Source organism: Sardina pilchardus, chromosome 5, assembly GCF_963854185.1.
Source record: "Sardina pilchardus chromosome 5, fSarPil1.1, whole genome shotgun sequence".
NCBI classification, from domain to species: Eukaryota; Metazoa; Chordata; class Actinopteri; order Clupeiformes; family Clupeidae; genus Sardina; species Sardina pilchardus.
In genome coordinates this window covers 14,069,571-14,085,993 of record NC_084998.1, presented here as the reverse complement: position 1 = coordinate 14,085,993, position 16,423 = coordinate 14,069,571, and the positions used below count along the sequence as shown (strand labels likewise).

The following is a 16,423-nucleotide window of genomic DNA, read 5'->3' as shown; positions in this document are numbered from 1 at the left end:
ATATAAAAAAGCTAATCATTAACATATTTAAAAAAAATCTCTGTATTTCATTTGTAGATTGAAATGACATTTTATTAAACTTCCACACAAACAAATAACGATCTCTTCTCTCAGAGGGTGATTGAATAGACATATCTCATAAACCATGACAGTGATGGATTAGCACATAGCCTAGGCCTGGGTTACATCTGGTTACAACACCTGCCTTTGTCTCATGGAAATGTGTCTAGCCAAAACCAAAGCAACAACAACAAAATTACTCATTTTTTATGTGGGCTACTGTACAAGCAAATAGGCAGCAAATGGGCCCAAAGTGATTTTGGCCTCGGCATAGCCTATGCGTCTGCAGTGACATTGTTGACTTGAGCCCAGAAGGTGGCAGTAAAAGACTGTCAGAGATAAAGCTGCAGAACATCTATGCTAAAGCAAATCCAATCTCTGTTGAGGCGGATCATAACAGATTAATTCGACTTCATCCAGCGCTACGCAGATCTGGCTGAATATGATGCATGCGAGACTTTACAGTCAGTGCATATTTAGATCAGCCAGATTCGGTAAACATTAGTGTTGTGGGTCCCTCTGTGCTCCTATGGAGCAATCACTTTTACTTTGAAATGTATCTGTCAAAGGCAACCCGGAAGTATTACGTCGTACCGATCAGACGCTGAACTGGCGGGTCCGCCTCTTCTGATGCACTTAGAAGCAGCAGCTAAAATGGTTAGCAAACAGGTATCTGCGGCTCTCCTTGAGTTATTAGAAATCATGCTATATATTCATGTGCACTTATGATAGCTTTCCAGAAATAAATCAACATGTTTAAAAAGGCAAAGAGGTGTAACTTGAGGAGGAGGAATGAATCCGATGACGAGGAGAAAGAAGACGTTCAGCTGCAGCAGCAACAGCAGCAACTGCAGCAACCACTGCCGCAGCCTATGGAAGTGCAGCCATGCGGGCCTGTAGTAGAAGATGACATCGACCGGGAGACAAAATGTAACACTTCACAAACATTTAGCGTCACAAGTGCCATTTTGGACATTCAAAATGGAAACGGATTTCAAACAGCCACTTCTAAGGCGTCTAAAGAGAAAAAGCGGGCCAAGGACAACCGTGAGGCTCCGAAAGCAAGTTTGTTGAGCTTTCACGATGATGAAGGTAACTGCTAAGCTAATTCGCTAGCTAGGCTAAGAAACGTAAACAACATGAAGCTACCCTGGCTAAAAACAGTAGATTGGGCTTCACTTTTTTTAAGCGTAGTTTGATTACCTGTCTGACTCCAATGTCCTGTTTAAGATATGCATTTAACAGTAGTCCGTGTTTGCAGATAGAAACAGCTAGCATTAGTTGTGAAACTGGTTATGCTAGCACCATCTGTTAGCTCATCTGGTAGCTGAATAACAGTATTTGTGTAAGAATTATTATGTCAAGCCAGCCAGACTCCAGTGGCGTATTTGCACGGCGTGGAGTTACATCGGCACTGTACGGAATATGGTACGGAATATGGTGGCCTAACGTACATGAGTTAAATAAAATATCTTATCAGCGCAGTTACCAGTAAATTATCTGGGCCAAATTGGAAAGAGGCTCTTGTGTGCTGACGTTTTAAGGATGTTGCAAAAGTCCAAACAAATACCGTTGATTCATTCATAATTGGTTTTAGGTGATACAGAGGAGTTTCGAGTGAAGAAATCCAACTACAGTAAGAAGATTGTGAAGCAGCTGAAGAAGGAATACAAGGAAGACCTGCAGAAGAGCAGTACTGTTGCACCTGAGCCTGTTACAAACACTGATGGTGAGATTGCAGAACCTGTTGTAGTTCAGTATTTCCATGCTCATCTTCTCTTGGCATCTCCCTGATGCTTTGTTATGATGTGTACTCGTTGTATTGATTTCAAGTGGTGTTTGTGCTGCGCTGACCTAAAATAAGCTAAAATACAACATGTTGGATTTTGATTGTCAACTAATTTTGTGTTAGTAGATCATAGCAGCAACATTCATATGTTATTAATCAATTGACGTATTCTGTCAAATTTCTGTCAAAAAAGGAGCTATGCTACTGGGATCTCTTTCTACAGACTGCTGACAGTGGATGCCCTTTGTATTGTATCAGAGTTATGTTCATACTACTTTGTTGTAAAGGATGCATAATTCAGTTAGTTTATTATTGTGCTTCTCAACTGTAGGGGGACCCTGAGAGCAAATCTTCTTTAGTGCTGCTGTAAGTGCAAACTCTTTGTACTGAATCTGACTTTTTGTTGTGTCCATCAGCTGCCTCCATTCAGATTCCCCTTCTCACGCCTAAAGAGGAGCCAGGTGTGGATAGTAGTCGTGCCAGCAGCGAGCAGGGAGAGGAGGAGATGGAGGTGGACAGCAACGACGAGCAGGAGGACGAGGCTGACCAGAAGGCCGGCGGCGGAGCCTTATTCCAGACCCTGTCTACACTCAGCACACTGAGACCAGGTGCCTGTACAAACCCTTTATGTGAAGGTCCTCCCTCGTTTCACTGACTCTGCTATGAGTTAAGAAGCTGCAGGGGTTTGGTGAACACCACCCACCTGACCTCAATGCTTGCAACCTCAGTATATGTCATCTCATAGGATTGGGGATGTAGAGTTGGATCATAGAATTGATGTATCTATCTATCTATCTATCTAAATAAATAACCGGGAGTCCTATAGGCCAAGGTGAGCAATTTAATTCTGGCCACTCTAGGAAACCATTGAAGAGTAATTTCGAGAGGAGTTACATGTTTCCTCTTTGGCTGATGAAGATCAGGCAAGCTGCAGTATTCCACATCAGTTGTAACAATCTCACTACACAAGCAGGCAGGCCAGCTAACAGGGAATTACAGTAGCCCAGTTTGGAGATGACCATGGCCTGTGCAAGTCTTTGCTTTCATTTTCATGAGTAGGCCACTAGGGAATGTTCAGTGGATAACGCTGTTCCGTTTGTGCACAGGTGAGATCCCGGATGCCGCCTTCATCCACGCAGCGCGGAAACGGCGTCAGCTGGCGCGGGAGCTGGGCGGAGACGCGCCTCTGGTGGAGACGGAGGCGGCGAAGAAGCGCCTGGTGCGCGAGGACGAGCAGGGCGGCAGCGACGAAGACGAGGACGAGAAGAGGATCGTCTTCAGCGGCGTCAAGCAGAAGACCCAGCGGCAGAAGATTGCGGAGGAGATCGGTGAGTGAAGGGCCTGGAGTTATTAGCACAATGTTAAAATTCAAGGTACAGTGTATATGAATACTTACAGTACATATGGCAGTATATTACCGCTACTTATCTATTAAGTATGAATGCGCGCTGATGTTTTATTCAATGTTTTATGCGGTGTATAAAGTTTATGCATGTCAGTGTTTTATACAGTTTAAAAATAAAATGCATTAACTGAAGTCCTGTATTAACCACAGTTTATTTTTGAAATACTGTATGTCTCCTCTTATAGCAACTTAACTCATGACGACATTCTACCCAGTGTCAATTAAATCCACTCTTTTTTTTTGTTAGGCCATCTAATCTTACGTATACTTACCAGGTACCCTATGCTCAATATTGTTGAGCAGCTTTTTTTACCCTGTGGTATTGAAAAGATTTTTGAATGTTGAGTATTTTTCAGTTTCTAAGTTTGACATTGTAGTATTGTGACAGCCCTTATCATTCCCAACAGTGTATTTCCCATAGCATATATGAGAATAGGGACTATAATTAAATGGCATTGGTGGCTATTCTGACCACTCCTGATGTTGACCCCTGGAATTGAATTCTGTCTGTTAATGTCGGACTGATTCTCCTGTTCTGTGCTCCAGGTATTGAAGGCAGTGATGACGAAGCCTTGGACACAACTGGCAATGATGAGGAAGTGAACCGCTGGGAGCAGGAGCAGATCAGGAAGGGCATCAGCATCCCACAGGTATCCCATCAGTATCGCCTGTTATAGCCTTTAGTTTGTTGTCTTTTGGCAGAGTTAGTGTATGCAGTTTGCATTTTGAAACGTAGATTTAGTAGAAGATACTTACTACTGTAGTAAATATTTAGTACTTAATGAAGAAAATTCCATTTTGAAAAGAGACTATCTTCTGCCAACTTGATTTTCTATCTGAAAGCTTTAGTATGACCATTCATTTAGCAGTTGGTGAAACTCATTCAAATATAGGTTTAATTGTTCTCTTTCTGAAATACTGGTGACTGTACATGGTTTCTACATGATGTCTTTAGGATTCATTTTTGTTTACTACTCTTTTTGTTGTTGTTTATTTTTTTATTCTAGGTCCTAGCCAGCCAACCTGAAGATACAAACGTGTACTACCAAAGCACCTTTGAGACCCAGCCATATGGGTCTTCCTACAACATGCCTTACACATACACACCTCAAGGCATAGACAAGGCGCCAAAAGCCAAGGACTCTGTAAACTACCCTCTCCCCAGTAGCGAACTAAGCCCAATCACCACAGATCTGGTAAAGAAACGCCTTAAAGACAGGTAGGCTTTGATCCCATACTGCAGTACACGGGACGACCCCATCCATATTATATATCTGTTCATCAGACTCATGATGCATTTGTAGTTCTGAACAAGAAATGCATCAGTGGAACAAGCAATAGTCGCAAACCATCTTTATTTGTTTTCTCTGGTTAAGAAAAACATCTGTCTGTCACAAGTGTGATCAAACTTAATTTGTAGTTATCAGAGATCATTTAAAAACACTTTTTACCTTAAATCCAGAATAAACCACATGTCTTACGCTGTAGTAAAATTGTGGGAATTGTAGGGCTTGATGTGAAAAGTTCTAATCTTTCCTCCCTGATGGATTTAAATGAGTTCCATTCTATCTTCTAATGTTGAAACAGTGCCTTTCAAAGGCTGTAACTCGGTGGGAGCTCAAGCTAGCCACACTGTTTAAGGGCTCCCAAATGCTGCTGCTTTTTACACCAAATGAAGCCAATGCTGTAAGTTCTGAAAAAGTACTGGAAAATCCATGAATCCCGGAGCCGCTTTATTTAAATGCATAACCCACAAAGTTACGTTTTTGTAGTTACTTCAGATGTAGCATTTGATAGCGCTTTCAAATTGCACAATGACCTACTTTCTTGTGAAACGGACTTGGCCTTTTAAAATAACAATGGACCTTTCGTGGTCTCCTCTGGTACTATGCAGCCCCATGAGATGAGCGTGCAGCTGAGGTACAGTAGTTCAGAGCCAGGGATACGTAACTCTGACACACAGAAAGCAGAGAGAACCCCCTGACATACGAGACCGCGCGTTGTGAGTTGACTGTATGATGTAATGAGCGTGAGGTGACGTGTCCGTGTTGTGTGCCCCTCTCTTGTGTGCCCCCCCACCCCACCCCCCACCCTCAGGCTCAGCGCGTTGCGCCAGGGGCACAATGCCAACACCCGGCGCTTTGAGCAGATCCAACAGGAGCTGAGCGCTTCCAGCAGCGCCATCGACAGGCTCGAGGGCAGCTCCGAAGACATAGCTGACCAGTATAAATTCTTGCAAGAAATGCGAGGGTATGTTCGAGACTTGCTTGAGTGTTTCAGCGAAAAGGTAAGGGAGAAACAGTTGGCGCCCTCTTAACGGCTCTTGTGCTTTGTCTGAATACCTGATGCTTTTGGACCCCAGTATAGATGTGCCATTGCATTTGGAAGTCACAAATACGATTCAAATTACAATTAGAAATTACAGCTCTAAGCGACTTATTTTTGTACCACACTTTTCTCAACAAAGTGTATGTAAACTGTTAGATGAATTACATGCTAATTCCTAAAGCACATTCTCAGATGTTGACTAGGACCGACATTATAAATGTCATCGTTAACACACCATCTTTCTCCTCAGATTTTGAAAAGGGGGGTGATCAACAAAACAGGCTTCCTACGTGGCTAAGTTGCCCTTTAACGCCAGTCTCTCCCACTGACTCTGTTGTGTTCCAGCATAAAGGTTTTCAGAGGAAGATTTGCCATCAGCAGTGTCTGTGTCGGGGAGTAGGGGGGGTGGCGTTTAGGGCCTCTGGTTTTCTATCTATCACTCCTTTCTTTTCCTTTCCTGTTAACTCATTCATATTCCTGTACTTTTTTCGAACTATCAAAATGAAACAAACACATACCCTTAGGTCCAAATTCAGTCATCTGGTATCCAACTGGGCCAGCTAAAACAATTTTCCAACTGGCACTAAGAGACTTGAGATGTGCTTCTCAGCATCTGCTGCATTGCACCAAAAGAACAATAGTAGTGTGATCAGACAAACCTGAATCATTTTTTATTTATTTTTTTGTAGTATGCAAACCCTTAGCACAGGCCCCTCTCCTCCGCCTGTCAGTGGGTTGTTGTAGAGTAAAGTCTATTCTAATCTGGGCTACTCCAGAACTCCAGAGATGAAAGGGGATTATTGCGTGTTGCTTTTCTGCCCTAACCACAGTGCCCGTCCCTGTCGCAGCATCCTCAGGAGCCCACGGTGGCTTTGCAGGTCTCCTGCTCCCGTGTGTGTGTGTGTGTGTGTTCGGCTTGTCACAAAAGCCATCGTATTGTTTCAGGTGCCGGCCATTCTGGAGCTGGAGGCGGCCATGCACCAGTTACTAAGGCAGCGGGCGTCGCGGCTCGTCCAGAGAAGACAGGATGATATTAAAGATGAATCATCGGAGTTTTCAAGCCTTTCAAGTCAGTCCATCTTGAAGGTTTTTATTATTTATTTGAACGGCCTCGTTGCAATCTTTGATTGAAGTATGGAGTGATTGATTGGGTGTGTGTGTTTGTTTCTTTGTGTGTGTGTGTGTGTGTGTGTGTGTATGTGTGTGTGTATGTATGTGTGTGTGTGTGTGTGTGCACACACATGTGGTGCTAACAAGTGACCAACCAGTTCTTGTTTATACCCATGTGTTGTATTGCAAGAGTGGAAACAGGCCTTCATTGTGCTTGTTTGAGACAATTTAGCACAGAAACACCCCCTTTTGATGGGGAATATGTGCTAGACCAAGGATATCATGCAAGTGGCTAAGCCGATTTTGCAGATCACGGATGTTTATCTGTGGTCATGTTTGTAAAAGAGAAGCTGTGATTGCTTTAAGTAGATGCAGATGCAAGGTAAGTACATTCATGTCAATGAGAGATTGGCTCAGTGAAGTGTTTGAACAGTGTTTTGCTGTTGGTCTACAAAATGTCGCTGATGATCGGTAACACTGACTTTTTTTTAAAAAAAAAAACTACTGTTGTAACAAAATTTATGTCCTAACTCATAAAGAGCTATTCAGTATTTTGAAGGGCTGTTTTAGTCCTATTTTCAGCTATGTCAGTGCACTGCAAATGGATTTTCAATTAGAGAAAGATTGATTAACTCATAGGTAACTCATAGGTTACTATAAGAGCTTGGTGTGTTTTGTGTGCTTTGAGTCATTAGTGCTGAGGGCTAATTCGGAACTCTTCCCTGTTTCAGATAAGGCTGTGATGGCACCCAATCTCGACTCATTTGGCCGAGACCGCACGGCCTATCAAGAGCATGCCAAACAGAGGCGCATTGCGGAGCGAGAAGCTAGACGGTATGCTTTCGCTTTGCATTCTTCCAAGAGGTGGTGGGAGCACGTTTTTTTAAACGGCTACCGAGAAGAATAACTAACTTTCATGCATTCTATGAAAACAGATGCATGATGTCCATAGAACACACAGATACTACAGAACTACAGACACTTACTGGGTGAATGACTTGAGTGTGTTCTTTGGTGTTAACTCTGGACAGGACGCGGCGTCGACAAGCCAGAGAGCAGAACGGGAAGAGAGCTGAGCACAGGGAAGGTCTGTCCAGTGACGACGAGGAGACCTCCACTGACATCACCAGCTTCAGCCTGGAGAAAGGTATCCTCCATCCTACACACACACACACACACACACACACACACACACACAGAGAGAGAGAGACACTTAAGCACATGTATCTGCTGACATCACCAACAAACGGCAAATGAATCTTAATCATAACAAATGCTTACAAAAATGTTTGTTTTTGTCTCTCCCGATAGATCACATCCGGACAGAGTCGAAGAAGATCTTTGAGGACGTTGTGGACGATTTCCACTCTCTGGACAGCATCAAGTCCCACTTCGAGGTGTGGAGGAAGCTCTACTTCACCTGCTACCGGGACGCGTACATCGGCCTGTGCTTGCCCAAGCTCTTCAACCCTCTCGTTCGGCTGCAGCTCATCCACTGGTCTCCTCTTGAGGTACTTATCTATCACAGGAGCTGCTGAAGGGGCTGTGTGTAGAATTCTGAGAATAGTGTTTTATATTATCTTTGCAATGGCACTCTTCCATCCACTTGCATTGTATTCAATTCAGTGATATTGAGGTACAAACTGTGGTGTTATCATTTTTAACATTACGTCAAAATGGTTATTTCCTCACGTTCTCTTGCTATTTTTCATTTTGAACGGAACTCATTTTGTAAAAACTGCACACAGCCCCATCAATCTCTCTGCCAGTGTTTTGTTATTATGGGTCTTTTTTTAGAGCCTGTTGTGAACCTAATAAAAGATCTCGGACTGATTTTTTTGCATCAATCACTGAATAAAATTCATCTCTGAGCTGTTATTTGTGTTTCTGTTTTTCCCTCAATGCAGGCGGAGTGCCCTAACTTTGAGTACATGCTGTGGTTTGAGTCACTGTTGTTTTACGGCTGTGAGGACCCCACGGCCTCACAGACGGGAGACTTTGACTCCAGTCTCCTGCCCTCCATAGTGGAGAGAGTCATCCTACCCAAGCTGGCCGGTGTGTACCCCCGTCCACTATCTGGATTTTCAGGGAAATTAAAAGGAATCCTTTATCCCGATTGGGGATAAAACATTGGAAGATGTTTTCAGACCCTGACCAGGGCTAGTTAGTGTTTCTCCTGAACAAATTGAATATTGTTGATAAGTAGTGAAGCCCTCCAAATTTGTTTCATAATTTTGATTGCCACACAGATGTTTTGTGGCAGACACTAATTCAGCATTTGCTGGCAATTTCACCCAATTCTAGTCTTAGACTTGTAGTCCTGTGTAGTCGTAGCCTTTTTGATTGTTTGAAATGCATCCTATTTTGGGTGATATTAAAGGATGCTTTGTCTTGTCTCTGCCTGTACAGTTCTTGCGGATCAGGTGTGGGATCCCCTCTCGACCAGCCAGACGTCAAGGATGGTGGCCTTCATGCACAAACTCATCAAGGGCTACCCCACAATCCTGAATGGAGACAACAGAAACACACAGGTAAACACTGCTAACTGCAGTGCAGATGAGTTTGGACTATCTAATAGTTACATTATGGATGTAAAAACGATGTCATTAGAGAAATTGGGCGGATTTAAAGGGTCATTTAGTTGTTTTGAGTAGCTAGTAGTTTTGCATCTGTTGGCCCTGTGGTAACATTTTCTCCCTTGTTCCTTCTGGGATGTTTCGTTAGGAATTATTGAAGACCATCGTGATGCGGACGAGGCGCACTCTGGACGATGACATCTTCATGCCCCTCTTCCCTAAGAAGTGAGTAAGGATGAAGACAACAGGATTATTAAAGACTGAGCTTTGGTCTTTTATCCTGTCTGTGCTGACTCTTCTCCCACTCTTGTCTTGCATTTCCTTTCAGAATGCAAAATTTGTCTAATTTCACATCAACATTTTCCTTCTTTCGTTTTACGCAGTGTTCTGGAGAATAAGAACTCTGGACCGTACTTGTTTTTCCAGAGACAGTTTTGGACGAGCCTGAAGGTACCTGCTGTATTCTATTATGTTTACTTCAAAGTTGCATGTGGTGATGTGATTATGCTGTATGTATGCATGTGTGCCATTCAGTCAAAATGCAAAATTGACCGTATAGTTTGACCATATTACACATATTTATGCAGTACTTCCTCTCTCGTCGGTTTAGTTACTCAGCAACATCCTGCAGTGGCACGGCATCCTGTCCAACTCCATGCTGAAGGAGCTGGCTGTGGACAGCACCCTCAACCGCTACATCCTGTCCGCCCTGCAGAACACAGAGTCTGGGGAGGATAGCATCGAGAAGAGCCAGAGAGTAAGAGACCTTTTTAAATACAGCACAGGAATTCAGTATAGCGCCAAGGAGGTTTCCACTGATTACGACCCAGAGGCCACCATCCTGATTTAGAAAGAGACCCGAGGACCACTCACTGTTGAAAATAGATAGTGATTCCACCGGCAGTGCCTTTACTGGCCACTAGTAGGCGACAGACCATCGGCTGAAATGTGTGATGTGTATACATCTTGTTTCATCAGTGTAGGAAAGTTCATTCAAGGTAGTTGCACTAACGCTAAGGGTCATCCGCTCAGATATGGCCAATGGCCATTCTCACAATCATTATCTGAGCTCACTGGGAATCAAAATTATTACTGTGAGGTTAACACCATCCGGTCATTGATAGCCCATGTTGGAGGTTTATGGTCTGACATTTGGGGAATTGTTGGCGAAAACAAAGTTTAAGAGAGATTTTCATTAGGCATCACAGAAATCCTGATCAAAGGGTGTGAATAATGCAATGCAAAAGAGCACCTCGTTAAGTCTCTTTAATTGAGGCTTAATCAAAGACTTGCACAACTCTCAGAGAATGGTCTTGCGTAAGACATAGCGCACTTGCAATGCAGTGTGGTTCCCAGTGACTTACTGGAAAGATTGAGACTTCATGGTCACATACATGGTTGCAAATCTGTTGTGCAGCTCTAGTAGGTGTTCGCGTCTCTATAGATGTTGGTAAAAAGCTGTATGTACACGCCTGGACCCCTCCCCTCCACCCCCAGGTATTTACCCTTTGGGTTTGGGAGCAGCATGATGCTGTTGCGTAATACCACCTCTGAATGAGCCTCATGTCTTCCTGTGTTTGCGCTCTGCTGCCCCCAGGTGGTGGACTGCTTTCCCCAGCAGTGGTTCAGCATGCTGAAGAGCCAGCAGCAGCAGCAGACCCTACCCCAGCTGGAGAACTTCTGCCGCTATCTCAAGCACCTGGCCAGCACGCTGTACCGCGTAGGGCTGGGCGGCTCCGACCTGGAGCGCAGGAACAGCAGGTGAGCAGTCTCCCCTCCTCACCTGGAGGACGTCCATCACGTAGAATTGCAGAGTAGAAAAGATGTTCTCTGTTGCGTTGCAGCTGTTCATTTCATGGTGTTGATTTCAGGGGGCAGCTGTAGGAGGTAGTATCCACCGCGTCCCAGTTTCAAATATGTTTACATTTACATGTAAATTTACATGTCCAAATTTCTGTGGTTGATATTTTCAGCAAGGTCCCATCATTGAAAGTTATCTCACGAGCATAGTTATCTCACGAGCATAGTCATATTTAAACTTCTCAAGCACACAATGCTCAAGCCATTGCTGAAATGGATCTAAATAAAAAAAATAATTAAAAAAAAAAAATATATATATATATATATATATATATATACGCACGGCTATGAAGTAGTTCCAATTTGTTGGCCGTATCACACTTTTAATATTAATTCGCCAAACTCTCTGTGAAGTTTAATTCATTTATCAGATGCTTTTATGCAAAGCCACTTACAAAATGAAGAATGCCATTCAAGCTACATTGCAAATGAGACCTTAGGTAACATGCAGTCTACTACAATAACTAAAGGATGAGAGTGCAGATGTTTAAGTACTAGTCAGAATGTGGTCAATGGAGATAGTGGTGGGAGGAAGTAGAAAATAGGGAAGAGGGGGAAGTGCATGGTGAGAGAGCATGTTAGGTGTGTTAGGGTTTGACCTAAGGTCATATCCTGAACCCACGCCCCTCGTAAAAAGGTCAAAAAATAAATACAAGTCATAAAACACTTGAGTGCAAGAATGAAAAAACAACCCACAGAGTTTGCAGAATTCTTTTTTTTAAATTTTTTTTGTACATTTTTTATGTATTTATTTGTTTTAAATTCAAGTCTGTTTCTGTAAAATTCAGCTTCGTACAGGATTGTTCTTTGCTTACCTTGAAATGGTTTCTGTCTGACAGGGAACACATCAAGGAAGTGATGAAGCTCTTATGTCGTCTCAACGCTGTCGACCATTTGACTGCTATGGCCACAGAGTATGGGATTAAGGACATCAAGCCCCTGATGGAGGCCAAGTGAAGAAGAAGAAGAAGGAAGAAAAAGACTGGCGCACCTTGCTAGCTTTATACCGGTTTTAATCATGGACTTTTGTTTTGAGAGGACTTGACTGTTGGACTACTTGAAACTCCCTGGATTCCTCTTGTCTGGTCAAGTTGCTAGTCACATGCATTGTTTCAACACATCTTGCACCTGACCTCAAACCGTAGTGTGGTGGAAATGGACCCTCTTTTCCAGCAATGTGTACATGGTTATTATTGAGATGTTTTTTATCTTGTTTGACTTTAGAGTGACTGATCAGTGCAGCCTCTGTCCTTGTCATAATAGCACTTGGTTCACCTCCAGAGTTGAAACTTGTGCCAAAACACTTCTCCATCCGCTCAAGATTTGTCAGTAGCGCAGATGCTACCTATATTTTAATTTTCCTGATCGATTTTCACAGACTAAATAAAGACTACGGCTATGCTATAGTTTTGTCACTATTTGAATTCAGTTTTTGTTTTATTATAGCACCTAAGATAGGCTTTGCTGTCATTGCAGGGAATTGCTGTTGAATGCGTTGCCTGCGTTTGTGTTTGGCATGCTGTATCGTAGGTTACATTGCGTGCTGTGTTTTGCGCGTGTTTTTGCCCCCACCGCAACTAATGGTATCCCAATGAACAGGCGGAGTTCGACTTATGCACAAGAGGCCACTTCAGCGCAGCTACTTATGACACAAACTAGCCCCCACTCTATTTGAGCGGACTCCTGAAGCGAAGAGAAACTCAAACAAGCTGTTGCTCCATCTGAACAAAAATTGTGTGGATTGTTTTGGTTATTTTGCACCAAGCCAACATTTGGCAGGTAAGTAGATTGCGTCCTTATATGAATAATGGCTATGGTGATAGAAAGACGGAACTGATTGCATATGATGAGACCATCAAGAAGAACATGTGGAACGTCCAGTGTGGGGAGTTGGTTCTATTTCTGTGCAGGTCAAACTCTGCATTCAATGTATAGTTAGATCTAAATCTCGAATATTCAGTTCGTTATGCTGAGTTTTGTCGCGCACATGGTGACCATATAATGATCCCACGCTTCCATGGAGTAGCCGAGGCTATGCGGGGTCTCCCTCTCTGAAAGCACATTCTTTGAATTTCAGTAGGCTACTTTGGCTGGGAGTCATGATGAAATAAAACCCACAACAGTGAAATGTCTGAATAGAGCATCTTCTTGTCTGTCAATGTCGATATTAAACTGTAACAGAAATAAGTTAAAAATGGCAAAAAGTTATTTCGCCGCATCTAAGTTGAAAACTTAAATCTGGGATATCAACCACATTTAACGATTGTATAGCGTGCAGAAAGACGTATTAACCACGCAGAAGTTACAACGTGAGGGTCCTGTAGGCTATCACACACTGAGCGCCTGTTGAAGGTGGTCCTGGAACATTTAGTACGTGAAAGTGGGATACTTGTGCCTTACGTCATGAGTTCGTTTCCATGTTGGCGAGTGCATGTAACGCTACACTGGAGAGTAGGGTCATGCGGTAGGGTTGCTATGTTCTCGCTGCTTGACACAGGTATTAAATAATTGGAAATCTTTAGGCGATGATAGCTTATTAATGAACATAAAGGAAAAACCCTTTTCATCTTGCGTTCTTTTTGGTTAAAAAAAGAAATAGAGGGCCTTAGTCGAAAATTGTCTCTCTTCTGCCATGCCAGCTGCCGCTAAAAGGGGGTTGCTGAGTGGACCCGATGTGACCTCTCACGGTCCTTGCATGCTTGTCTGAATGTCTGATGCGCCGTAGGCTGCTTTGAGTCAAGAGGAAGGTATTACTTTGAGTGAGCCATTACCTATTTTGTATTTGCGTCAGGCTTTCAGTAAGTTTAAAGTAATTATCTGAGATTAGGATTGTTAAAGAATTTGGAATAATGTCTGAAGATGTAGTAATTAGTGGGTTATTTGTGCCGGTTGAGTGATTCCTTTGGCTAGAACACTGACTGCTGAATCTGAAAGAAAACGAAAGGTTCTATCAGAATGTCAAAATAGGCTGCATTAACTCTAGTGTAGGCCTATTGAAGGCACAATGATATATTACAGTATTATAGCCATATAGCCTATACCATGTATCCTAGGCCTAACATAACATTTATGTGAATATGAACGTTTCTTTAATCTAAATCTAAATAACAAAAAATAAAAGTTCTGCAAATCTATATACCATACCCTTGAAAATGTGGTCCACTTTTAAAGCATCTTCACGTTATGTAACAGTCTAAAACATGCATCATGTTATCATGTCAAGGATATGTCACCCTGAGACATCCTGAAGAAAAGTATGGAGGGTATTTTGGGGTATGGGCCGTATTTCAGAAGCATATCCAGTTGTATGTTTTTTTAGGCCTCTTAATGGCCTGCTCCTATATGTTCCCATCTTCCCATTCCAACTATGAACATGTCCTGATGTTCATTTTGTGAGAGATGAATGAGGGAAATAAAGAAACTTAACGGGTCCGTGTCAACAAACTTCTAGGAACAGAGATGAAACCTAAGCCATAGGAAGTGCATGGCATGGAGAATTTAGATTCCAGCTATAGATAGAGCTCACCATTGAATAGTTAGGTTGTTTGAATTAAAGGGTCAGGTTTACGGTAATTATATCGTCTTACCTGTGTTAAGTAGTCCATAATTATATTTTTCCCCTGAAGTACAAATGTTTTATAGGCCTACTATGATGACCAACACAATTTGGATATGAATCATTCAGGACAAGGTAGGACAAAGTAGACCCCCCCACACCAATAAATGTGACTGTCACTGTGGGTATGTGGTTCATCTATGCACCTCAAAGCATTTGTATCCTCTGTCTGGAAGCATTATGTAGAGTCAGCAAGCCATTCCTGGGAATGCCTAGACAGCTGGTAGGTTGAGGTGGGGGGACCGCTGATAAACGGCCGTGTGGGAAGGTCAGTGTCTGCCGCAATCCTGGCAGCTGTGAAACTGCACAAACTATGCCCACAAACTCAGTGACCCCACCAATGACTTGATATTGTTGGCCCTTTTAGTCCTAAACTGTGAGTGAGATTTGAGTGAGATTTGTCTATTAGTTGTTAAGAAGCATAATTCACTCACGCAGCATCTGTCCCTCTGGCCCGGCCTTTGCTTATCCATTAGTTCCAGAGGCCTATTACCAATATCAGTGTTGCCTCATGCTGACGTACATTTGTCAACTGATGGCATTGAGGCAGGGTGAGTTGGACAGTCATTCTTAGGCTGTTTGTGATGATCCACGAGTGGTCCTTGACCTTTGTCTCGGGTTTTAAACAAACTGACGTATGTTGCTTTGTTCACTTGCGTGAGTGTTTAAATGTGTATCTTTGCACAGGCTGAACTAAGCGTTGTTTGTTTGCACACCTTTGTTATGTTGTTCCTGTGCTTTTAAGTAGTGCTCTAAAATGAAAACAATGGCCTTAAGGTAATGTGAGGTCACAAGATTAACTCAGTGGCTCGTGTTTTTACAGGAATATGTGGTTCATTGACAAATAAGGCTTTTATAAATGTGTTTTCACAATAATCTTTTAGAAATGGACAGAATGCATTTTTTTTTAAGTTGGAGAACTGAGTTTAAACAAATCTTTATGGTTACACAACATTTACATAGGTTTTAATGCACTGTTTTTACAATACTGCCACTCCAAACATGTCAGGTGGTGCAACCAAAAATGTCTTGGTTTAAAATGAGTATTTTACCTGGTTGCACCTGATGATGGAGTTATGCCTCCTGACTTTCGCTACTAATTCCAAATTATACAGACATTTTCTTGGGCACCTCTGTAACCTTTTGACTTTGCTATCACTTTGCTGCATGTCATGTCGTTGACTCATGTGTGATTTTACTTAGAAGACAACCTTTTTACCTAGAGATGTGTAGCTATTCATTATACAATGTTAATGTATTAGAGGAAAAATATTATCATTTCACTTCTGATGGAAGCACACAAATTCCCATTATTTGTCAACTGGAAGTGGCCATTCACATCCACTGTAAATCATAATAGTAGGGAAATATGAAGTGTGTAAAGGGGTTGAGGACAACTAGGACAACTAGTTTTGGTCTTGCCAGTAATGCCAGTAATATGTGGCAGAAGAAGGGACTGTACCCTCACCTCTCTGCCAAATCTCTGTTTAAAATAGATGAGACTGATTAGAACAGACATTAGCGAAAGAGAGGGCTCTATCTGGCCTGTATCCTATATGATTACATTCGTTTATGTGTAGCATCCTGATTTGGATCCTCTCTCTCTCTCTCTCTCTCTCTCTCTCTCTCTCTCTCTCTCTCTCTCTCTCTCTCTCTCTCTCTCTCTCTCTCTCTCTCTC

At 42.6% G+C, this 16,423-nt stretch overlaps 1 protein-coding gene across 1 annotated transcript; it reads left to right on the top strand.

Annotated features, from left to right (window-relative positions):
* Positions 1-677: 677 nt before the first annotated feature.
* paxbp1 (PAX3 and PAX7 binding protein 1) lies at positions 678-12,546 on the top strand. Its single transcript, XM_062536577.1, has 18 exons — positions 678-1,152; positions 1,658-1,789; positions 2,266-2,457; positions 2,956-3,177; positions 3,801-3,904; positions 4,262-4,473; positions 5,352-5,541; positions 6,528-6,651; positions 7,424-7,526; positions 7,724-7,839; positions 8,004-8,203; positions 8,600-8,747; positions 9,102-9,223; positions 9,417-9,493; positions 9,652-9,718; positions 9,879-10,025; positions 10,866-11,029; positions 11,968-12,546. Exons 1-18 carry the CDS (start codon positions 813-815, stop codon positions 12,083-12,085), a joined length of 2,778 nt encoding a protein of 925 aa, XP_062392561.1. The 5' UTR covers positions 678-812; the 3' UTR covers positions 12,086-12,546.
* Positions 12,547-16,423: the final 3,877 nt, after the last annotated feature.

Excerpts from the sequence above, each read along its gene's own strand:
- paxbp1 (XM_062536577.1), top strand. The coding sequence starts at position 813 with ATGTTTAAAAAGGCAAAGAGGTGTAACTTGAGGAGGAGGAATGAATCC. Across the intron at positions 2,458-2,955 it reads ACTCAGCACACTGAGACCAG|GTGAGATCCCGGATGCCGCC; the intron begins GTGCCTGTACAA and ends GTTTGTGCACAG. Across the intron at positions 8,204-8,599 it reads TCCACTGGTCTCCTCTTGAG|GCGGAGTGCCCTAACTTTGA; the intron begins GTACTTATCTAT and ends CCCTCAATGCAG.